General features: G+C 48.5%; 7 protein-coding genes across 7 annotated transcripts; 5 read left to right on the forward strand and 2 right to left on the reverse strand.

Annotated features, from left to right (window-relative positions):
- Window positions 1-363: 363 nt before the first annotated feature.
- On the reverse strand, window positions 364-1,901 carry F5147DRAFT_403437 (kinase-like domain-containing protein). The gene is made up of 7 exons (XM_041429623.1): window positions 1,505-1,901; window positions 1,384-1,452; window positions 1,139-1,324; window positions 1,053-1,083; window positions 963-1,000; window positions 684-911; window positions 364-625 (listed from the first exon to the last, which is right to left on the reverse strand). The coding sequence occupies exons 1-7, from the start codon at window positions 1,607-1,609 to the stop codon at window positions 398-400; spliced, it is 885 nt and encodes a 294-aa protein (XP_041287708.1). The 5' UTR covers window positions 1,610-1,901; the 3' UTR covers window positions 364-397.
- Window positions 1,902-3,297: 1,396 nt separating this feature from the next.
- On the forward strand, window positions 3,298-6,209 carry F5147DRAFT_718717 (uncharacterized protein). Its single transcript, XM_041438722.1, has 13 exons — window positions 3,298-3,488; window positions 3,542-3,966; window positions 4,016-4,077; window positions 4,139-4,226; window positions 4,288-4,340; window positions 4,391-4,463; window positions 4,513-4,734; window positions 4,871-5,033; window positions 5,085-5,176; window positions 5,235-5,523; window positions 5,580-5,703; window positions 5,753-5,845; window positions 5,908-6,209. The coding sequence occupies exons 2-13, from the start codon at window positions 3,545-3,547 to the stop codon at window positions 6,039-6,041; spliced, it is 1,815 nt and encodes a 604-aa protein (XP_041287709.1). The 5' UTR covers window positions 3,298-3,488; window positions 3,542-3,544; the 3' UTR covers window positions 6,042-6,209.
- Window positions 6,210-6,764: 555 nt separating this feature from the next.
- F5147DRAFT_718723 (uncharacterized protein) lies at window positions 6,765-8,711 on the forward strand. Its single transcript, XM_041438723.1, has 5 exons — window positions 6,765-6,813; window positions 6,865-7,449; window positions 7,503-7,566; window positions 7,621-7,981; window positions 8,034-8,711. The coding sequence occupies exons 2-5, from the start codon at window positions 7,019-7,021 to the stop codon at window positions 8,273-8,275; spliced, it is 1,098 nt and encodes a 365-aa protein (XP_041287710.1). The 5' UTR covers window positions 6,765-6,813; window positions 6,865-7,018; the 3' UTR covers window positions 8,276-8,711.
- A 2,542-nt stretch (window positions 8,712-11,253) lies between these two features.
- F5147DRAFT_778786 (uncharacterized protein) lies at window positions 11,254-14,287 on the forward strand (the record flags this gene model as incomplete). The annotated part of the gene is made up of 5 exons (XM_041442186.1): window positions 11,254-11,526; window positions 11,773-11,888; window positions 11,941-12,513; window positions 12,585-14,040; window positions 14,105-14,287. 5 exons carry the CDS (start codon window positions 11,254-11,256, stop codon window positions 14,285-14,287), a joined length of 2,601 nt encoding a protein of 866 aa, XP_041287711.1.
- A 1,161-nt stretch (window positions 14,288-15,448) lies between these two features.
- On the forward strand, window positions 15,449-17,136 carry F5147DRAFT_718740 (uncharacterized protein). The gene is made up of 5 exons (XM_041438724.1): window positions 15,449-16,360; window positions 16,412-16,582; window positions 16,634-16,704; window positions 16,808-16,847; window positions 16,898-17,136. Exons 1-3 carry the CDS (start codon window positions 15,551-15,553, stop codon window positions 16,697-16,699), a joined length of 1,047 nt encoding a protein of 348 aa, XP_041287712.1. The 5' UTR covers window positions 15,449-15,550; the 3' UTR covers window positions 16,700-16,704; window positions 16,808-16,847; window positions 16,898-17,136.
- Window positions 17,137-17,178: 42 nt separating this feature from the next.
- Window positions 17,179-19,111, reverse strand: F5147DRAFT_718741 (uncharacterized protein). The gene is made up of 3 exons (XM_041438725.1): window positions 18,120-19,111; window positions 17,396-18,069; window positions 17,179-17,329 (listed from the first exon to the last, which is right to left on the reverse strand). The coding sequence occupies exons 1-2, from the start codon at window positions 18,971-18,973 to the stop codon at window positions 17,559-17,561; spliced, it is 1,365 nt and encodes a 454-aa protein (XP_041287713.1). The 5' UTR covers window positions 18,974-19,111; the 3' UTR covers window positions 17,179-17,329; window positions 17,396-17,558.
- A 387-nt stretch (window positions 19,112-19,498) lies between these two features.
- F5147DRAFT_755116 (putative ubiquitin-like modifier) lies at window positions 19,499-20,626 on the forward strand (the record flags this gene model as incomplete). The annotated part of the gene is made up of 6 exons (XM_041440321.1): window positions 19,499-19,713; window positions 19,774-19,910; window positions 19,957-20,019; window positions 20,069-20,106; window positions 20,164-20,182; window positions 20,558-20,626. Exons 1-6 carry the CDS (start codon window positions 19,587-19,589, stop codon window positions 20,624-20,626), a joined length of 453 nt encoding a protein of 150 aa, XP_041287714.1. The 5' UTR covers window positions 19,499-19,586.
- Window positions 20,627-22,259: the final 1,633 nt, after the last annotated feature.

Below are 22,259 nucleotides of genomic sequence, written 5' to 3' on the forward strand. Positions count from 1 at the left end.
TATACAAGCGCTTGCTTTTGTAACAAATGGAATTTCACTCAGAGTGATAAACGACGACTGCAGGTGTTCGACGTCGTCAAGTCAATGCGCCGAAAGTCAAGATTCTGACTCTCGATCTACCAATGGACGCACTCCTACGCTGCACAATTGACTTGGACCATGGATATGTACTCCTCACCAGGCGAGATTGGTGTCCCTATAGATCAATGCCCCCGGATCATTTGATGGGCACATCTATCCATTCCAAATGGACAGGTTGCACGATCAAGTTGGAAGGAAAATGCTATGACACGCATACCACGCATGGCACGAAAGCTAAAGGTGAGTAACTGGTATTGTCATATCACGGTGTTGGTTGTACTGTAAACCTATCATTGAATGCAAAACAGTTCAAGAATCAACAAGATCTTGACAACGAGTCAAATTCATCCCTGATCGTCACATCAGCTCCGTCCGTCGATGGGCGATCCCGAGGATTAGTAGACCAACATTGCTCGATAAATCGCCAATACTTTTCAGGGAGCCCAGGATAACGAGATCGGAAAGGCTTTTCTGACCTAGCTATGCATAGGACGATGGCGGCGTCATTCGGGAGGTAATAATAAGGGATCTTGTTGGTGAGGACCTAAAGGCAAAGCTAATGACGTCGTTGACAAGTTAAGTGTGCTCCAGCCTACACGTACCTGCAACATGATACCACCAAACGAAAAGATGTCGCTCTGCTCGCTCGGACGAGTTGGAGATCCGTCTTCCCGCTCTGGTATAAGCAGTTCAGGAGCCATCCATCGCATGTTTCCTTTGAGCGTGGACGTCCAGGATGCCTGAGAGGCGGTTATAACCTCGGAATACATCAAGGAAAGACCAAAATCAGCAACACACGCAGTGCCATCACCATGGATGAGCACATTAGGCTGGAGCTCGCGTCTCAATGAAATTGGAACTATCAAGAAGATCAAACTCACCCCATTAAAGTCACCATGAATGACATTGTTGGCATGAACTATGAGGAATAGCTACAGCTCAGCCTAGCACTGACAGCAATTATCACGTACGATGTTGCAGACCAGCTATGATATCTCTTAGCTAAGTCTTCCGTCAGTTCTGTGGTCTACCCAAAATACGTGAAGAGACGACTTGCCAGCTGGAATCGTCTAACGAGAGTAAGAGCCGCACCCTCGCGCTCTAAATAGACTATCAGGTTACCGTTCTCCGCCCAAGGACTGACTATCGCTGGAAATGGGCCGAAGCCATGCGTATAACCAAAAATTGGTAGAATATTTGTATGCTTGAGGTTGGCACATATTCTGAGTTCACGCTTTATCCTCTACGAAGTGGCACCCCATAGTGTAAGTAGTAAACTCAATCCTTCAGTAAGACACTCGCCTTGATCTTTTTCACCTTTGCTGGCCCAAGTTGATCATCAGCGTACACCTGTAATGCTTTCACTGCGACCTGCAGAATTATTATTTTAAAGAGACAGACAGACAAAAGACAGCAAACAAACTTTGACCGAGCTACGATAGGTGCATTTCCAGATCTCCCCAAACCCGCCACGAGTAATAGGATAGTCTCCATCCTTGGTGATATATTCAGAGAGGTCTTGGAGCATTACTTCGGTGGAGAGATCATCAGGTTCATCATTACGAGCGGAGAAGACTGTGTGCGTAGGAGAAGAGGAGGGAAGGAGTTCGCGGGGGTCGGAGTGTAACTGGGGTAGCTGTGAACCTACTGTAGAAAAGGGTATCTGCGGTGGAGGGGAAAGAGTAGGTGATTACTGCATGTCAGGAAGCGGTAACATCTCGGTAGGCTGTATGCGTTGTAGAGAGTGGGAAGGGAGGCTCGGTTGTGTAGTTGGTGGGGCCCCACTAGTAGGTTGATTCTCGGAGAGAGAACGCGCGCCAGACTGCAAAAAATGGTATTAATGGAGTGGTATAAACAAACAAAAGAAAGGGATAGGTACATCAGTGAGGAATAGGTTTTTTGGAGCGCTGGTCTGAAAGAATGTAAGCGCATGAATGATTCGGGTTTAACAGTGCACTCTAACTTGTGGTACAGGCCGAATGACACCGAGGATCTCAGGGGGAGTGTTGCATAAGTAGATGCTGTTGTTGCGCTTGGCGGTATAAACTAGTTGACGCGAGTCGGGTGAAAGAATAAGGTGGCGGAAAGAACATTGAATGAGGCGAGGAGCTGGAGGGACTTGAATGCCCAGAGCTTGATGGTGTTGTCATGAGAAGCGCTGGTTAGTACTTCAAGGAGCCTCCCCGCATCTGACTTGACCGCGAGCTTGGTGGAGTCTTGTGAGAATCGAATTGTACCCACCCAGTCGGCACTTTGGAATGGACCAGCCAGTAGTTTGCTTGTTTCCAAGCTCCATATCCGCACTGTACCATCCCATGACCCGCTCGCCAGTAACGTGCTGTCCCCGGAAATATCGATGAAGTTCAGAAGTTGATCCTCTGTGAGTGACCTTCAAATCTTCTCACGGTCTTCGTCTTCACCTCACAAACTTTGAACTCCCCGATGTTGAAATAATCTACCTGCAGACTCGCGCAGAGACAACATTCTTCCTGCTCACAAACATCCTGTGCATTTTCAATTTCCTTACCTGCTTCTAAGTCCCATTGACGAGTGGTCTTATCGCCTGACCCGCTGATCATTCGCTTCCCGTCCGGAAAGTAGGATATGGATCAAATATGGATGGAATAGCATTTTTGTGACCCTCCAAGGTCAACACGGGTGTCAAAGTCAATTTCTTTGCTGCCGCAGTGGGCTGACAGTCGCGATCTGGAACTCATGTTCTATTTCTCCGCCAGCGAAGTTTAGCATATGCGGGAAATGTTTTATTTGAAAGTATTCAAAGGACCGTCGGTGAGGCTCTTTCGTATCCTGACGCTTGATGATAATAGTGATTTTGAAGGAGATACCCAACCACTGGCAGCTGGTAGGTATAACACATATCGTCCTGTCAATGTTCGACGTTCGTTTACTTGCAGTCAAGTCAATATTGCTGAGGTACTACTGCATGCAACTAAGTACTTACCGCCCAGCACGTACCGTTAGTAGAATGAAATTCGACCATGTTTGCACTCGAAAAATGGTAGCACCTGGATTATTTTATTTACACAGCTACCAGTGACCATATGAGAACCCGAAGGTTCATGGTACGCATTTACATGCTCAGCTGTTGCAGCCATTGCATTGAAGTAATGAATGGGTAGAAAATCTCACTCACCTACTCACTACGTTTGTTAAGGAGACTAAAGGATGTCAAGGGGGTGGCTGTGCAACTGCCGAACTTGTCATTGACCATAATCTGATCGATATCGATCATGGGCAACGAGAAGAAGAATACAAGTAAAGCAGCTGCGAAGGCAGCCAAAAAGCAGAAAGCGGAAGCCAAGATTTCTAAGAAAGAAAAGAAGAAGATCAAAAAGACGACCGATGCACCTCCGGAGGATGAAGATTTAGAGGCCATCCTCGACAAGGTGATTTTTATCGCATGCATCTGAGATCGAGCTCACCTAACGGTGCCTGCTAGTAGATGAACCGCGAATGGGAAGATGCGCATAAGGTCACAGAGGAACTAGTCGAGGGCCCACCTTCCCGGCGCGCGAACGCGACTCTGACGCCTTGCCCAAGCGGAAACTACTTGTGGTGCATCGGAGGTGAATTCTTCAGTGATGACGGCAAGGCCTACTTTTACAACGACGTCTACCGCTACAACCCTGACAAGGATGAGTGGCGCAAGTTCGTGAGCCCTACGTGCCCTGGGCCTCGCAGTGCACATGCCGTGGTGACTTCGGCAGCTGGAGGAGGAAAGCTCTTCTTGTTCGGCGGCGAGTTTAGCTCATTGTATCAGAACACGTTCCATCACTACAGGGATTTTTGGAGCTTTGATATTAGCACTCATTCGTGGGATCGCTTGGATACTAAGATCAGACCTAGCGCGAGGTCAGGACATCGGTGCGTAAGAAATACCTTTGCGCCCCTTCTAATTCTTAGCACGGTACAGGATGGCAATGTGGAAGCACTACATCGTTCTATTTGGCGGTTTTTACGACCCAGGGCATCGCAGTATGTCTCCAGCGTGTGATCCCGCTTGTTCGTGTTGCACTGATATATACGAAAAATCAAGCCCAATATCTAAATGATACCTGGGTATTTGATACTCAAGAGTATAAATGGCGGCAAATCGAATTCAAGGATATGGATCGGAAACCGTCGTGCGTTGTTCCCTGTTTACTTCTGTGAATTGTACCTAGTCATACACCGATTCCTACACAGCGCAAGAAGCGGATTCTCATTTCTCTCTACGCCAGAAGGCATTGTTTTACATGGTATGTATGCAACTTGGTCATCAGATGCTACTTCCCTATGATGCATGCAGGGGGTTATTGTAAAGAATACATCAAGGGTAAACGTCCTATTGGCGTAATGCTCGACGATACCTGGTTTCTCCGGTAGGATTTTGCATCTCCTGCTTCCTATCCCACTTCAACTCGCACACAGCATGTCCCTCGAAACTTCCCAATCTCCATCATCATCCACAATCTCCTCAGATCCACTTAGTTTGAAATGGGAAAGGCGAAAGAAACCATCCTTCGCGCCGCATATCCGGAGTGGCTGCACAATGGCGCTGTGGTCGGTCAAGGGCATGGGCGTCCTGTTTGGCGGCGTGACAGATGACGACAGGGATGAAGAAAGCCTCGAGAGCGTATTTTGGAATGATCTGTAAGTCATCGGAAGGAGCCTGAGTCACCGTGCGGAATGTTCTTGCATGGTTTCATACAGTGTCATCTCGTGAGGCACTATCTTGGCTTGTGGTTGTATTGATGGCGGAACTGCAGACTGACCGAATCTTGCGTAGCTACGGATACCAACTCATTGGTAATGGGCGTTGGCAATCAATGACACTCAAGAAGTTGAAAAAAGCAGGGAAAGGTGGAAAGCGAAAGGCTGCAGCTGTTCAGCAAGGAGAGTCGGACGAAGATGACGATGGAATCAAGACTCAAGAGGTTAAGAACACCAAGGTCAATTTCCACTCATGTGGATGGTGTCGGATATTGAGATGAGACTAGCAGGACCTTGATGTTGATCCTGATGACCCAATACTGACGACCCCAATACCACGGTACAACGCTATGCTAACTGTGCTGAGGAATACACTGTACATGTACGTGGTTCTTTGCTGTGACCATTGTGTACAGCCTGAATCATTCTCCCCCTATCAGCTATGGTGGTATCTTTGAGCGTGGGTCAAGGGAATACACACTCGACGATTTCTATTCGATCCAGCTCGATAAGCTTGAACGGTACACGTGTCTCAAGCACAGCGGCATCGTTATCCCAGCGGAGGGCGACGAGAGCAGCAGCGATGAGGATGACGATGGTGTAGAGAGCGACGAGGATGGTGATAGTGATAATGAGACGCGGGTAGAGGAAGATGATGCGGGGCTCAACCTTCAAAAGGTTGATGATAGTCCCGATGACGAAGAAGCTGACGAGCCCGTAGATGTACGAGTGAGTGCACACATTATTTTATTGTGTGGTACAGTGAAAATTGATGGAACTTCAAGAACGAGGTACGTGCGCAAGCGACGGCATTCATGGGTGTATCCAGAGACACGGCGCGCTCTGCGGAGGATGTGATTAGCACACCAGAACCAGGAGAGACACTAACTCTGTTTTATGCTCGAAGTCGTAAGCTCCACTTTACCCCAGTCTTGCTTCAGTCCTGATCATCATGAAGGTGAATACTGGACCCAGAAAGCACACGGAGTGAGCGATAATCGGGGCAAACAACTCAGGAGGGATGGTTTTAGTTTTGCAGAAGAGCGATATGGTACGTCTGATCGCGGTTGGTCAGCATTGATCATGGGTGCATTCATTTTGTTACCCCGTTAGCGGAGTACAAACCTATCCTCGAAGAAGTAGAGAAGATCCTGGCCGAAGCCGGCCTCGATGAGGATGAGATGAGAGCAGGTGCTGCTCAAACTGGCGGAGGCGGAGGCATCGCGTCAAGTCGGAACCGTCGGTGAATAGTTGAATACTACGGTGATATTTGACAGAGGTGTAAAAAATCATTGAATAGCGATGTGGTCAGCACAAGAAGACCCGCACTCACCTAGTGACATGTACTTATTAATGACGGACGCTAAGTTATAAATTTAATCCAAACGAGTCTCACCTCGCACGGCGTACTATTCTACCACAACTTCTGGTTTTGAGGCTGTCATCATCTCCTCAGTAATCTTTCTCTTTGTTTCACTCCTAGACATTAACTGTAAGGCATATAGATGAGCTTCGGGCATTGTGGATCATATATCACAGGACCCCTTTGACTCTTGTGTGGCAAATCGCGAAGCCGTTATTGAAAACAGGGTTCTAAGCTGCCACATCACGAATAGCTTCTTGAATCGCAGGGTTCAAACTTATTCCGCGCGCGACACTTGAACTGCTGTGTAGATATCCGAAGAATGCCAGTCACGAACACTGCATCCTTGTATCAGCTTGACTCCGAGAGAACACTACTTTGACTTACTATACGACGGGTGTTTCAACGTTTGGACTGTCATGTGCTAAAAGCGAATTGAGAGACAGTGGCCAGATCTAACAAAGATAGACTAGCCCATAGAATTTTGATCGAACCACGGCACTGGCCTGATTCCTTTTCGAATAACTGTAGCCTGTGAGAGGATACAAAATGTTGGTGGTCCCGAGTTAACCGGTCGCGGTAACGGTTATCCTGAAGCTTCGTAGTTAAGTAGTACAGCAAAGTCTTTCCTTGCATGACCTGTCCGACCGACTCCGACCCGACGTCAGGAAGTCCTCCCCATAAGTCTAAATACTTATCACATACTCACCTCTAATTAGTACACCGAAGCAACCATACTTCTCGTTACGCAACAATGTCAACGTACGCCAAGTTGACGTGGCGATAGGGAGGCGAATAAACCAGTCGGAAGTCCGGTATCGTACCACGAAATTTTGATTTGAACGTCCCACTCATCGATGCATGCCCGGTCGTTCGTTCAAAAACAAACTCAGCCTCGGTAGCTTCAATCGGATACATCAGCGGACTGCCTCCGTGAAATCATTCGGCATCCCTCTCATTCCTTACAAAAACTCCCTTCCTTCCGACCTCGATATCTTCTCCGTTTCTGGGAACGAACCTGAGTTCGACGACGATTCCGGCGGTGGTTCATTTGACGATCTGAATATCTTTGAAATCATCGATATGCACGGCTCCCAAGACTCGACGTCATCGACATTGCCTGCACCTGTCGTCCAGAACCGGTTATCGCAATGTTCAATAGCGAAGAACAGACGCGATGATGAAAATGACGCGTCGGCTATGGTGAAGTTGAAAAAACATTTGTTGACGGAAGTCGATGGAGATCAGTCCACGGCGCCTTTGTCTGTGTATTGCTTCATGACTGGTTTCATGTGCGTGAACTGTACTCTTGATCTACTTCGCAACTCACTGATTTTTTTTTCAGCGATTCGGTTACATTCTCTGCTATATTCGTCTGGTGCGCTTTCCAAACGGGAAATAGTTTACAAGTACGAGTACCTCCGCGGTTGCAGAGGATCTTCCCACTGACATTTGTGCGATAGCTGGCCCTCGCCCTTGCTCGCCTGTTCAGCGGGCAGCACGACCACTCGTTCCATATAGCGGACCGTCAAGCGCTGTGTTCGGTGCTCACGTTCATTTTCGGCGCATTTATCGGCCGTATCGGCGATAAGTTGGGCTGCAAGACACGGTTATGGCTGGCCCTCGGCACATTCATTCAAACCCTCTTTACGATGGCCGCCGCCATTGCGATATGGCAGAGCCATCAGGGTAGCGTTGCCGATGCGCGCGCCAACCCCGCATGGACCAACGTGGCGTCCTTTGTGTGCGTTGGCTTCTTGAGCGCGAGCATGGGCTTGCAGGGCATTATGGGGAAGCGTGTCAATACGCAGTTCACCACTACAGGTATGTTTCAAGCATGTTTCTATTTATTTCCTAACCTTTTATTTCTCCGCAGTTGTGCTCACGACGACTTGGTGTGAGCTTATGGCTGACCCTAAACTCTTTGACATCCGACGGATGGTCATTTCGCGCGATCATAAGATCATGGCTATTGCCAGCCTGTTTTTTGGAGGCTTCATTGGCCGTGCATTGATCGACAATATTGGTTCAGCTGCTACGCTGGGCATCGGCGCAGGCATCCGTTTGATTGTCAGCGCATGGTGGCTTTTCATCCCGGAGAAGCCAGCTGGGAAGTGAATATGCGTATGAAGTGCTCATATGCGTGTTTATATCCATGTACATATCTTCATTTCCGACGACTAGGAGACGAGATGCTACGTATGTTGACGGGTAGGGGACGAGAGGATGATGTGAGTTGAGATGTTTTTTTTTGTTCAATTATACCAGTATTTTGTTGCAGTTTTAGTGTAGTATTGCCTAGAGTTTTTTTTTCGTTTTCAGATACAGTAGGCATCACGATTTTGCATGCGCAGTGGCTTCGTCGAACACAAACGTGTTCCCAGCCCATTCTCCTAGTTTTCTCACGGCTTTCTAGTTTTATCCACAAACTTGAATCATGACTGAGTCTCTTCATGGAACTTCACAAGCTTCATACTTTGTTTCCATTGTTGCTTTCTTGTCAGTGCGCGAACAGTCTTTTACCTTCGCTTTCTGAATCGCACGCTGTTTAGGCGAAGATCGAGCGGAGTCCTCTGAGAGTGTCTGGCCATCGTCATACTCAAATGTCCTCCCACTGCAGACTCTTGTCACCCCGTCGACTCTCGAGTTCTGAACTTTGCTGATTACGTCTTTCTCTGTTCAAGTGGCCGCCGCAACTCATCATATATGCATCATATTTCGTCATCCAGTATTGCATATGGTGCTACATGATTGACGTATTCGAACCCTAGCCTCTTTCACTATACATGGAAGCCTAACCCTATTCAGCGGGTCAGCTCAACGCAACGACCCTGTAAGGCGATACCACATTCGAGCGCATGCTGTATGTGATATGCCTGTGACAGCTATCTGTACTAGACTCGAAATGGTGAGAGAATGCCAAGTGATTCGTACTAATGAGGATTAGTCGAGGACTTGGTGCGCAAGCATACTACTAGTCCGAGGTCCCAAATTCAAAACATGTATGTATCTCGCTTGTCACAACGGCTAAATATGACTGTCGGCTAGATACAACGACGTGTTGCTGCGTGCCGAATCCACACTCTACCGCACTACTACCACCAGGAGCGCCTTCCCTGCAGGGTCTAGGCGCGGCAGAGGGCGGATTATGACTTCGGCAGCGCCAAAATCCGAGTCGGAAGAATGCCCCCAGGGGTTAGACTGGTCATTGTTTATTCATAGCTGGGTAACAAGCGCCCTGATATGACGGCAAACTCGGTATCTCAAATTCGTCTATTTGGTTAGTACTCGTTGACACGTTTGGTACTTACAACATAGTTGTACATGCAGCGGAGGAGTCGTATTTAAGCCTCTTGTTCAACATGCTGAGCTATCCTGCCGACAAGCGTCAATCATTACATCGAGTCATTCTAGTGCCAAGTTTGATAGAAGTCCGTTACGGAACTTAGCTTCATCGATAGATGGATAAATTTGATACAAATGATAATCTTTACACCCATCGAAGCTTAGCTGACAGCAGCAGGCACACGAAGTCTCTTGAAAGCACGATCAGCTAGGATCAGCTTCGGCTTTTCGCTTTGGGCCTCTGTCAGGGACTATCGATGATATTTGATGGCTACGCCATTTGACTTGTTTGTAGTACAGGGCGTACTCGAACCTACTTGGCCGTTAAGATAGGAGCCCGGTCAGCGCATGACTCGGATATGAACTGATATGGATCCGAAATACTTGATTCTCTAAATGAGATTATATCGGCTTTCCAAGCATGAGGCAAGATAAGAAGTGAATGATACGGTGAGTGATGTCGAACGTGACATACGTGATCAAGAAGGATCAAGGATGTACTTCATGTGAATACAGTTGCGATGAAATTTGGAAGAGTTTGCATGTGGAGACTAGAAGGACCAGTAAGTCACTGTATGGCATTGCCTGCAGCATGCATGAGATGTCACCTACTGGATTTTACCGCCTCCAATGCTGGGCTTTAACGCGGATGTAGTTGTCGTTATTATTAGTGTGTTATAGGAGAAACGTCATTGATATGTATAAACAAGAAGGACACACGCGGAGTTTGTGTAACGGGTAAGATCGGAAGTCCAGTCAGTAACCACTGTCAGCTGAGGGCCTCGTGTTCCTGTCCCTTGCAATGGGATGTCAGCTTAATTATATTACTTGACTTGACATGCAAAAACTTGAAGGTAAGCACAGCAAGCCTGTACGTGAGTTGGAACGAGGCTTGACACGCATGGTATTACATGCTGGTGGACATGAGGATAGAAACGCAGACTGTGTAACTCGACTTGGCCGGTTGTCTCCTACAAATGGGGCCGAACAGTGGGGGATCCCCGGGAATGTGTGGCCCAAAAAAGGCAGGTGTCCAAGGATGCACGCAGGTAGCATCATGCTCACTGCCTTCTGGTGCCTCGGCCCAGCCGTGTAGGCTGAGGTGCCACGCATCTTGTGGTGCTACCAACGTCATTCTACATGTGTTATATGTTTTACGCTCTTCAAAGCTCCATAGAATGCAGAATGATGAGAGTATGGGGGAGGATTGACCGGTCGACCTTCGGAGGTTTGGGTATATTGACCTTTCGAATGATATGTAAATCCACGCACTGACGTTGGCAATCACTTTCACATTTCTGGCGTAGAAGGGAACTGTTATGCTTGGCACTTCAACCCGATGCGATGCGCTTTGATCGCATTCAAGCGCTCATATCTGCAAATCGGTCTTCGAGTCATCCGACATCTCGACCTCTTTCCTGTACACAGAATACCTACAGCCCATAGAGCTCAACTCCGCCATTAGACACAGAAAACCCTGCCGTCGCTGCGTCGACCAGTGCATAAACTGCTATATCATATGGTATAGTCTAGTCGTCGTCGAGGAACCTTCTCGTAAGCGTCTTATTCTAGCCCCGCCAATTCATTCTAATTTTCCGACTAGTACAAAACCTTCCGCCAGGCTCTTTTCTCGCGACGAAGGACACGGACACGTTTTATCTCTCTTTCTTGGTTGACCTTCTCCAAAATCATCAACAATTACTACTCTGAGCTCCAGCTACCCAACTATTTATATACATGAACATCTAGATATGGTTCTCGATCCAACGTCTTGCAACTCTGTGCCATTCCTCGTCGAACCAGCACCCCCAGGCTCGACGACGCCGAACCTGGTTTTGCCCCCCATCAGTAATTTATTCAGTGGCACGCCCATTAATGCCGGCCCGTTGCCCCCGATAGTATCGACGTCCCAGTGCTCGAATATATTGAGCAGTACTGGTTCCCAGCCGACGAACGACGTGCCCGAGACCTCTCCGTTTATGACACCACCAACGTTAACAACATCTAGTGTGATGGCCTCTCAGGTGCGCACGATATTTCACTGTCTGTGTTCGATCAATGACATTGGCTCCATACCTTCTTCGCTTCCATCACGGGCATCATTCACGTTGCATCTCTTGTAACCATTAACCCATTCACCACTCTCTTCAACATATATTATCGTTTTGTTTCGTATTCACTATTGTGTTTTCATTATCAACATTATACTTCCATTTCGAACTTGTCATTCTTGATGGCCGTTGTCTATTCACTTTCTCTTGTCACTTCAGGCAAACGTCTATCCATCGAACGCTGGAAATGGTTATTTGCAAGAGACCGTTACTCCATCTCCACCTATCAGCATTGAATCTCAACCGTTGTCCAGTCCAGTGTCATCCAGTTTGAGGTAGGTCCTACCGAAATTATCTGGGCACGTTCATACAACTTCGCACTCATAGTTCTTCGTCGTCTATTACAAATTCCGGGACAGCGGGCGCGAGTACTTGGTCAAGTTCAAGTACGCCCTTGTGGTCTTCTTTGACGACAAGTTCTGATAATTTGTCCTCTGGTTCATCTCTGATATCAACACAAACGCTCTCCCCATTATCGTCTACACCCACCATGACATCTGATGTATCCTCAACATCTACCGCACCCGGTTTTACTTCATCTTTCACCACCACACCCATTCCTCTTCCTTCAACTTCGCTGTCTTCAGCAATGACAACATCTACTTCCGCAGTAGTTTCAACTTCCGCCCCACAAAGCTCTTCGTTGTCAGCAGGTCCATATTCGTCATCAGACACAGCCCTCGCATCCAGCTCTTCTTCGGTGTTCACTACGATCACTCCATTTCCCACCACGTTGATTATTTCTACTACCGATGTCGATCAATACAGCACGTGGACTGATACTCCTTGGACATCGACGCTGATTTTGACATCCGTCCTGTCGGGTTATCCCGTCACCACTTGGACGACGACAACGAGCGGGGTGCTCAGTACCGCAGCTGTAGATACCAATGGGAACAGGTGGGTTCTTTGCCTTTGTGGCGTTGTTATGAGGTCACCTGCTATAATTGTGCTAATGGAGATCTCCGCAGGCTCTCTCGTTCCCCTGGTTCTATTGCTGGCCTTTTCCTCGGGGTCCTCGGAGCTATTGCTTTCGCTGTTCTCTGGCTTTTCTGTGCTCGTCGTCGACAGCGCAAGCTATTATCTCGTGATGCGAGCGCTATTCCTCCATGGGCGCCTGGCGGCCCACTTGAAGCCGAAGTAGACATGGAAGAGCGTTATGGTGGGATTATCGCAGCTCTCAATGAGGGCATGGGTGCGGGAAGGAATGTTCGAATCGAAGGAGATACGAGTGGAGAAGTGTCGGGAGAACTGGTAACTGGGCGCGCTTCGTCCCCTAATCTGCCTCCATATTCACTTGGAGAGGATGATGACGGTCCCCATGTCTTCCCATTATCTCCGCCTCCATCTGCGTACTCCGCTCCCCCGCCACCGTCCGCGTATGTTCCGCATACCGCTAATGGTTCCCGAAGAAGAAGTTCGCCTGGGCCCGATGCTTCCGCATGGTTTGGGGGGTATAATGTTGCTCCTGCTCCTTCGGCTGCATCGCATTACTCCCATTCTTCCACCCACTTTCTTACCAGAACCGAAACCGGAACTAGGACGAGGACTGGAAGCGAGGAGCCACTCTTGACGAGAGCCGGAAGCGGATCTTCTTATCTTGATTCTGGCAACAAAGTCAGGCTAGGGTCAGCATTCGGTTCGCCTGAAGGAAGCATGATTGGCCATAACCTTTCACCTACGTCACAGTCCTCTGGCATGCTGAGTGCGACCGCTTCCTTCGACGTTCTGCGGAGTATTTCGTCTCAGGGCGCACTGCGGAGCACGTCTTCGCATGGGTATGGGCTTGGGTTTGGGAGTACCTCGTCCGGTGCCGAGTCACATCAGGGACCTGCGCTAGGGCTCGCGATTAGTGCAGCTCCGACTAGTTACCAGAACAGGCATGTTACGAGATGGAAGAAGGGGAAGCGAGAGAGCACTGGAAGCACCAGTACTGCATCCGCGTCTTTATCCGGCTCTGTGGTCGAGATACCTACAGGCGTACGAGCTTTCCTTGGTCGTCTCAGACGGGGCAATACCCCGAGCCCAAAGGCAGGTTCTTCAAGAGAATTGCCTAGAGACATAGAGAGCGAGGGAGCTGCTGAGAAGATAAATGCTTACGGCCCAGATATCTTCTCAGCTTATGTCTCCCCTGCCACTCCCGAACCTGCGTCCATGTCAACATCCCCGCGGTTTGTGCTTTCTAACCCCGATCCATGGCTTTCCTCGCCGTATGTTCATGCCGACGTGGCGGAACATGAGGATGGCTTGCAGCCACCCTCATGGCCATGGCTTAGTGTGCCGTCAACCTCCTCCCCTGTGCCCGCCGACGAGTCACGCCTGACTACGGCTGACGGACTTCTTGATCCTCGCCTGCGTGACTCTTTCGAAGGAAGGAGCAATTCAAGTTTACGGGATTTTGAAGATTACTCCCGGCCAATTGGAGGTGTAAGTATTGCTTTGTTTTGGCCTCGTGCTTTCCTGTCCGCATAGCTTACGATTCATCGTGTAGCTCATCAATAACCGGCTGCATAGTACCACAACATTTGGCACTATTGATACCCATGAATTTGACAATGGAACGAGCGTACAAAATCGAGAGGACGACCAGCAAGAGGATGCTTGTGCGACAATGACCCAGACACCTCGTGCAAGCTGGATCATAGATGGTGGCGCGGATGTCCACGCGCATTAGGACGAATGAATATGAATTTTTACGACGGCTTGGATACGACTTTATAACAACTCTTTCTTTGCCGAGATGTTTACGAAATGACAAAGCGCTTTCGCTTTGCCAAGATACATGTGGTACGGGTCCTGATTGACAGTCCTCTGTGTTTTACTCATGAGACGAACGTATCTACAGACACGCAACGCACAATAAAATATGACGCAGAGCACTCATATCAATCTGTACATGCCGTACAACCCTTCACATATTATGCTCATATATACCCTACGGGCCCGCTCGCGTCCCGTTGTACCATATAATGACGACAAGAAAAACGACACTTACATCATTTTCTACTTCCTCCCCTAGACTTCCCAACGTGACTTGGTATGTGGTATAGTTCTTTTGATTCGAGTGATTCCTGTTTCTGACGCAGTTGGACTTAAGGTATATAACTTAATTTTGCATTTCATTATGATGAAAGTTTGTCCTAGACCTCACGGGCGAAATGAACAGCTTCATTTTACGTTTAGTATTGTCGCACGTTGCTTTCGATATCTCTGCTTTCAGTATATTTGCTTTCGCTAACTACGATCTTGCTCACTGAGCTTCTTAACCACTTCCTTGTTTATTGTCGCCCCCTGTTATCTTTGCATTGCTCTCCTACGGAACCAAATTGATCATGAATCAGAATCTTTCGAGTGGTAGCAGGGTCGAGTGAGTGTTGCGAGTCTGATGGTTATGCACGCATAGTCAAATGCCCGATCCTCCCTTGAGTCCAGACACGGTACGAATCCTCCGCGTGCCGCATTGATTCCAATTTGACGTCAGTGCTCGAGAATACCGATGATGATCGATCAAGTAAGTACCAGCTTGATCAGCTGCAAGCGCAGTAAACTTGAAGAAGTCAAAGACAGTGAATCAAATGATTCTCTATGAACTGTAAACTGCAATACGAGCAAATTTGGTTGCTGGCCACCAGTGCGAGCAGCTGGTATCGAGGAACGGGAGATCAGACTCGCTTGGAGGCCTGCGTGCGTGCCATAGACAGGCGAGACAACCCTTATTTGTCGTACCGTGAATAGTCTGCGATAAGGTTGGGTAGGGCCGGGAATTTTATCCGAATGTAGGGATAGCGGAGGTCCAAAGTGCTGGGAGCAATGAGATGTATGGAGTAGACATGATCATGAAACAGGGTGACCGCGTTCCTTGTATAATCATTCATGATATGATACAACCACTGCTGGCCCACTGCTTGCCTCGTGTTCAAACCCTTGTCAACTTGCAATGTCCTTCAAAAGCTTCAAGTATGGAACGAATCGTTCCAGTATTCGTGGTTTCCTTGCAGCCGTTTTCCGTCCTTTCATGAGTTCTCCTTCTGATGCCCCCGGCGTGTTCACGTCGGGCGATAGTAAAAATGACGTAGGACAATGGCAGATGCTCCTCCTGGGCAACGAGCTTTCTTCGCAATGCCAGCTTGAACGCGTTGTTTACTGCAAATGCACCGGCAGCAAAGAACACGAATTTTTACTCCTCCATTTTCGCCATCCTACACAACAGTACGCCGTCGCGATCTTAGTTCTAGACCGAACGCTATGCACAGATTCTACAGAGAACAACAATGGCTCGTCAAGACGTATGCAGTCCTCATACGTAGTCTCTCCATCAGTTTCTCCAACCCCCGCTCGTGATTCCATCTTCACTACCCCAAATAACGGTTCTGCTATCGAATCGTATCTATCCAAAACATACGGCCCGTTCAAGAAGCTTTGTTACCTCGACTTCCCCGCCTCCGCTCGCCCTTCCGCAATTCAAGTATCCGTGCTCTTGTCCGCTCTCAGTAAGCATTCTCCGTCATACGACCTGTACCAATACCAGTGTTACTGGTATGCCCATACCGTCTGGGAGGCCCTCAAAAGGCTCTTCCCAGATTGCTACGAGACAACGGAGAGCGAGGGGCGCTCCTGTTATCTCGGGATCAAGATAGAGAAGGCAGACAGCGTGGAGGTGGTGTGTGAGCAGTATCACACCCAGTGGGCGCGCATCGAGAATGCGGCAGAAGAGAGGAGGAGAGCAAAGGAAGATGAAGTACGGCAGGTGAGGTTCCTCCCAGAATCAGTTATGCAATTCATTCATTTGTTGTTACAGCTGCGGATGGAAGAACGGGCTCAATGTCAAGCGGAGATTGACCAAGCGACGAGGAAAGCAAACGAAGCGACGAGGCAAAAGGAGGAGGCAGTAAGGAGAGCGGAGATAGCGGAGAGGATGATAGAAGAAGCGAAGAGGAAAGCAGAGGAGGCAGAACGGAAAGCAGAGGAGGTGAGGTTCTTTCCCAAATTCATTATGCTATTTACTCATCGATTCTCGCAGGTTAGGGCTGAGTGGCAAGCAGAAATGGACCGAATGCGAGCCCAACTCGAGCGCCAGGCAGTGTGATACCGGTGTAACTATTACTCTCATTTCCCCATCACCAACATCCTCATCATGATCAGACGCAGTTGCAATATACATTAGAGCATATCAGAATTGACCTTCCTGTCTCAGACTCTGCGATCGACAGGGCTAGTTCTCATCAGCATTACCGGTAACACGAAAAACTCCTCCGCTTTCAAGGTCACTAAGGACGCATTGCAGCTGCAACGCATGAACGAGCTGTAATCAGTGTGAAGCACGTGGCTAGTTTGAGTCACAGAAGAGCAACCGGTGCCAATATTTGTCGATGTTGCTCGTGTCATATTGTTCTAATACGAGGCCCGTCAATCGTATCGACCAGTGACATCCCAGCAGTAAACAATCTGACGATTTTGGCTGCTACGCCATCTCTTAGATAGTGGAATTGTATATCACGACCGCTGCCAGGTTGGAGAGGACCCATTATTTAGTCTTGTCATCGTTCCTACTATGATTCGAACCAGTCCAGCCAACTGAGTGCATTCGATGGCCATTTAACAAGGTGTAAACATTGGATTCGAGATGTATGTAGGCAAATGTGCTCGACGCGAGGGTTCCGAACGACTAACTTGTGCCTAGGTAGAGTTATGTAGATATGGTACGTCAATGCAGCGACTGATGGGTGGATGCGGTCAATGTAAACGAGTGGATCAACGAATCTGATGGGTGAACGATACGCACTATAACAAAATCATGTATCAATGGAACTGAGATTAGATGGGGTGTCGCAGGAGTTAGAGAGAACATGGGGCATCGTAGAAAACATAACAGTAGGAAAGGAGGTATCGCACATACAAGAAAATAAATCGAGAAAGATATGAGGATTGTCGATGTCGCCGGCAACTTACGAATGACGTGCGGGGCCCATTGCCCGCCGGACAGGATTGTCCCTCTCCACAACAAACGCCCCAGCGCGCAGGCCTTCCTTCGAAGCCAGGCGTTGTTTGCTGTCTTTCTCCCTGCGTTCGCGCTCCTCCCGAGCGTGCTGCAGGAGCTCAAGGCGCTCAGCACCTTTGTCAGAGCCTTGAGGCTTGGAGAATACAGGTTCCCGCTCAGTCCCATCTGCGAAGACTATGTTCTTGCGGGAGCCGGTGCTCGCGGCACTTTTCTCGCCCTCCGATGCGCTGGCATCTAAATATTCAACCTTCGCACGTTTGGCACCAAAGGAGCCGATCGGAGAAACGTCTTGGCTACGGTCACGAGGCTTGCGCTTAAGCTTGTGGGCAAAGAGCCGGCGGGGTGGACATGCCTCAGCCACTTCAAAGTCTGGATGATCGATCGGCAGTTTAGATGCCTCAAGCACTTCAGGGGGAAGATGATATTGGGGGTTATTGAATGTCGCTTTTTGGCCTCGGCTAACGAAGCGGTCAGTATGGAGATATCATTGATGACTAAGAAGACGCACAAGACATAGGTTATTGTCGGTTTCTCCTCAAACACTGGTGCTGGAGTTGGCGTGCTTGCACGCTCAAGGGCTTCTCCGACGGGCAATTCATCATCGCTGCTCTCCCAGCCGCTTGCATTAGATGTGCCTGCTTCACCCTCACCAGCGAGGAAAGGGTTGTCAGGGGAGTCTCGAGTGGGCCATATTTTCTTGGCTTTAGAATCCGAGGGATATAGTAGCGCACGAAGGAAGAGTTTGCGGGGAGGTGTCACGGGTGGCTTTGGTAGAAGAATTATAGGTGGGGGCGAACGCGAGCGCTGCACTGATGATGCACGAGGGTGGACTTGGGGTGCTCTGCGGGAGGGAGGAGGCGAAACGGGCTCACGTACGCGATACTTCAACAGTGCGGGCGAAGGTGACTTGTCCTCTTCCGAATCCTCTACTGCAGAGGATTTTTTACGCTCATGAGACACTACGCCACCACTACGACCAGTCCAGAACGAGTTCTCGTTATCTTCTTCTTCGTCATGCGCAGGAAGGACGTCCATGGTTCGGCGCTTTTTCCTTCCCATGAGCGCATGGGCATCCTTGTCGCCGTTACTTTCATCTTCACTTTTGCTGTGTCGTTCATCGATGCGAACAGTATAGCTTCCACCAAGATTGTCCTCGAGTTCTGACGCGCTGCCACTCTCGTCTGACGCGTGTCTAGAGGTCGCTGACACTGCTTTTGAACGAGATCGCTTGTGATGTGTTCTGGGAGGCGTAGGCAGTGATGCCAGAGATGCAGAGCGTTTTATGGGTCGTGAATGAACTTCCGTATCGTGAACAGAGGGAATGCGGATGGGTGATGAGTCAAGTATCTGATAGCTTGACATGTCTCAAGATCAAAGTCAATGAAGTTGGAAAAGATTTCGCTAAGAAGAGTTATGCAAGAGATAAGATGGTGGTTAGAAAGAAAGAAGTGATAAGCTACGACGTTTCAAACCGACCACGGTCCACTTTGTCGTAAAAACAACACCCACGAAAACAATGCATATAAACACATACAAACAAACGTTCTTGTCCACAACAAATCTGGTTTCACCGACTCGACGGCGCCGCCGTAGTGACTGCAGAACGACTGTCTCCGGTATGATCCACCCCTCCAGCGAATCCTCACAAAGGTGGAACAGAATTCGCTCAATGTGGGATGAAACAGAAGGAATTCGCCGAGGCTGAACTCTGAAATTTCGTCAAACAACTTGTAGATAATTGTAGAGAATGCCACTGGAGATAAGTAGAATACAGTTGTCCTCGATAGTAACAATCAATACCCTTCATTTGCCCTTCATTCTGACGTTCACTGTACATGGTTTGAAGACACGGTTGTTGTGGAATCGGGTGGCCAATTGCCTTTCTCGGACACCTTGAAAGTGTCGCTGCGTTACCACAGCTTCAAATCGAACTTTTATCACCTGTACGTTCAGCTCTCTTCGCGCGCACATCGCGATGGCTTCGGGAAGCCCAGACGACTCTGGTAGGCAAGCTGCCCTTCCCTGGACACCTGACGTGTCCGAGAGTGCAACCGAAGCTCTCCAAGCATTGGACACTTACAAGAAGAAGGATCCATCTAAAGGTCAGCGCTGCAGCATTGGTGTTAGATGAGCGCGTCTATATCGGTAAATCCAATATGCAGTAGTGGTTCGCTTCAAGGCAGTCGGTAACGCACCAATCATGAGGCAGAACTTTTATAAGATTACTGCCTCCAACCGTTTCCAGGCAGTCATACAGTTTTTGAGGAAGGAGCTGGGCTGGAAAGCCGGAGATCCACTGGTTAGGATTGATGACTTTTCTTTAATGTTGAACTGACTGGTCCCAGTTCACATACATCAATCTTGCATTTTCTCCCGCTCCCGACGACACAGTATCAAATCTCTACAAGGTAATGCGCCTAGGTCTTATCGCAGAACATCTTCTGATGGCTATTAAAGTCATTCGCTACGGAAGGACATCTGATAGTCAACTACAGGTTAGTTCCTCGACAATTCGCGTGCACAGCGTGTTGATACGATTGCATACTGTTTAGCACGACGGCGGCATGGGGGGTAACACTCTTGCTAAACAGTGATATCTTGTATACATATTTTTGCGCACGGTTGTGTCACCACTCAACAACATACTTGTCACAAGTTAATACAAATTCTTCGTTCGTATGTCTGTTCCAGAACTCATGTGCAACTCTCATAGAAGGGTGTAGTGACTGACACAGTATCATAAGTCAAGATATCTTCGCCTGGTTCCGAGCACTTTGCATCAAGGGACTTGTTGAACTCAAATAGACGCTCCATCTATCTGATGATTCTGATCCACCCTCTGCCTCGGGAAGTTCCGCTGAGGAAAACCATAACGTACGAGGTACAGGGGATGTCATACATCATCCGATTATAATCAACGAGTGAAATTGAAGCCATGCGCAATAGTTGACAACGTTGACGATCCGACGGCGTCGAACGCAAAACGCTGTGCAAGATCAGATCAACGGTAGATAGTAGAAATCTGGGTAGAACAGAACAGAAAAAAGCCATTCGTTGTCAATGTCAAGACCAAATCTGCTCCTGTGTACAATAAGGCAGTATGTCAGAGAGTGAAAAAAGTGAGTATTATTACGGGAGTGGCGTTGGTATGTCAAAATGTCTTACTTTTATCCCTGATCATCCGACATCTTAGTACGTACCACAGCGGTTCCATGCTGCAGACCAGATAGGCACCGCTATGACCTATGCAAGTGCTTTTTTTCCCTTCCAAGACGCACTGTGTTAGTGTTATTGACACCGAATGGAACTGCTAGGGGTGGGCACAACTCAGTAGAGCTCCATATAGAGATTTTGGTAACAGTTTTACTAATTGCTGTGAACGAGAACGATCTTGATTCGTAAGGACACAGCTTACATGCCAGCCGGTAAAACCACTAGATTTGCAAGCTCTGCCAGACCCAAATCTAAGAGTAGCTCTTCCTTCCCACACAAATGGCACTTTCGCAACCAGCGCGTACTGGCCAAGGTTTTCGTTTTCTTGTGTCGGTACGAATTCAGTGGTTGCTTCATCAGGCGCGAGCACTGGAGTGGGATAGTCATCTCCTCGACAGATAGAATCCATTGGAACGAGAATAAATGACCCGCTTCTAACTTGATCAGAAGATGAAGGCATCTCTTAAGGGCTTTGATGATAGCGTACCACGCTGAGAAAATATTAGTCTCAAACATATCGGGAAGTCGCACCAACACTGACCAATGCTGGAGGATATGAAAACGTGAACTAAAGGGGAAAGGACGAGGAACGCATCTCTGAATTCTAGTTTGCGTCGACTCGCAGGCCGTAGTAAGTGTTATGATCACTTTTGTGATGACAGTCACGGTATAACAGTACGACCAGTTGGCTGAATTGGCTCCAGTTGCCGGTGAATTTCAGTTCGACGGATCGGAACTCTGAATATTTATGGTAGTGACGCGGATCGCGTGAGGGATTACAGGACACGGGTTCCTGACTGTCCACTTCTCAGATGATATAGATCTTGAGAGGTCATGTAACTAAAGCACCTCAATTTCCCCACGCGTATTCAAATACTGATGGCTGGCCAATGGCTGCTGGAACTCAGCGTTCAACAACAAACGGCTAATTTGCCCACCGATTCTTCCTGTTATGAGTTGCTTGGTGCAGGTTATCGGAGAGGAAAATCAGCGACATACCGCGAATCGGAATCTGATGTGACCAACAAACTTATTGGCCAGTCAGGAAAAGCCCAAGGTGCATCTTGTTCAGAAAGTTCGAGTCAAGTCTTGAACTTTCAGGCGAATCAGATGTTTTTGGATCAGTAGTCAGTCTCCCGAAATGTCTCAAATGCGACGAACCCAGACGCTCGGACTGCAGAGTTCTCAGTGCCGTGGCTATCACGAGGTGGCTCACGTCCGAGCGTGTAAGCCGGGGGACGTTTGCCGAAATCATCCTAGCAACAAAAGTCACAGCATCTCACTGGCTTGCACTGGTGAGCGAGAAAAGGGATAGATTTTCTCTCATTTCCAACAGTCTGTGAGTGGTTTGTAAGCACGTTTAAGGGTTGTGCGCGATCCGCCAATGAGAACGTGGCGGCCCCGAGAAGTTCACACGGCTGCGATGTAATGGGTA

Source organism: Suillus discolor (genome assembly GCF_016758755.1).
Source record: "Suillus discolor strain FC423 chromosome Unknown F5147scaffold_76, whole genome shotgun sequence".
In the NCBI taxonomy this organism is placed as follows: domain Eukaryota; kingdom Fungi; phylum Basidiomycota; class Agaricomycetes; order Boletales; family Suillaceae; genus Suillus; species Suillus discolor.

Excerpts from the sequence above, each read along its gene's own strand:
- F5147DRAFT_718717 (XM_041438722.1), top strand. The coding sequence starts at position 3,545 with ATGAACCGCGAATGGGAAGATGCGCATAAGGTCACAGAGGAACTAGTC. Across the intron at positions 5,177-5,234 it reads CTGAGGAATACACTGTACAT|CTATGGTGGTATCTTTGAGC; the intron begins GTACGTGGTTCT and ends TCCCCCTATCAG. Across the intron at positions 5,524-5,579 it reads ACGAGCCCGTAGATGTACGA|AACGAGGTACGTGCGCAAGC; the intron begins GTGAGTGCACAC and ends TGGAACTTCAAG.
- F5147DRAFT_718741 (XM_041438725.1), bottom strand. The coding sequence starts at position 18,973 with ATGTCAAGCTATCAGATACTTGACTCATCACCCATCCGCATTCCCTCT. Across the intron at positions 18,070-18,119 it reads CCGACAATAACCTATGTCTT|CCGAGGCCAAAAAGCGACAT; the intron begins GTGCGTCTTCTT and ends CCGCTTCGTTAG.
- F5147DRAFT_718740 (XM_041438724.1), top strand. The coding sequence starts at position 15,551 with ATGTCCTTCAAAAGCTTCAAGTATGGAACGAATCGTTCCAGTATTCGT. Across the intron at positions 16,361-16,411 it reads AGGAAGATGAAGTACGGCAG|CTGCGGATGGAAGAACGGGC; the intron begins GTGAGGTTCCTC and ends TTGTTGTTACAG. Across the intron at positions 16,583-16,633 it reads CAGAACGGAAAGCAGAGGAG|GTTAGGGCTGAGTGGCAAGC; the intron begins GTGAGGTTCTTT and ends CGATTCTCGCAG.
- F5147DRAFT_403437 (XM_041429623.1), bottom strand. The coding sequence starts at position 1,609 with ATGCTCCAAGACCTCTCTGAATATATCACCAAGGATGGAGACTATCCT. Across the intron at positions 1,453-1,504 it reads CCTATCGTAGCTCGGTCAAA|GTCGCAGTGAAAGCATTACA; the intron begins GTTTGTTTGCTG and ends ATAATTCTGCAG. Across the intron at positions 626-683 it reads TTGGTGGTATCATGTTGCAG|GTCCTCACCAACAAGATCCC; the intron begins GTACGTGTAGGC and ends CTTTGCCTTTAG.
- F5147DRAFT_718723 (XM_041438723.1), top strand. The coding sequence starts at position 7,019 with ATGCCCGGTCGTTCGTTCAAAAACAAACTCAGCCTCGGTAGCTTCAAT. Across the intron at positions 7,450-7,502 it reads TGCTTCATGACTGGTTTCAT|CGATTCGGTTACATTCTCTG; the intron begins GTGCGTGAACTG and ends TTTTTTTTTCAG. Across the intron at positions 7,567-7,620 it reads AAACGGGAAATAGTTTACAA|CTGGCCCTCGCCCTTGCTCG; the intron begins GTACGAGTACCT and ends TTTGTGCGATAG.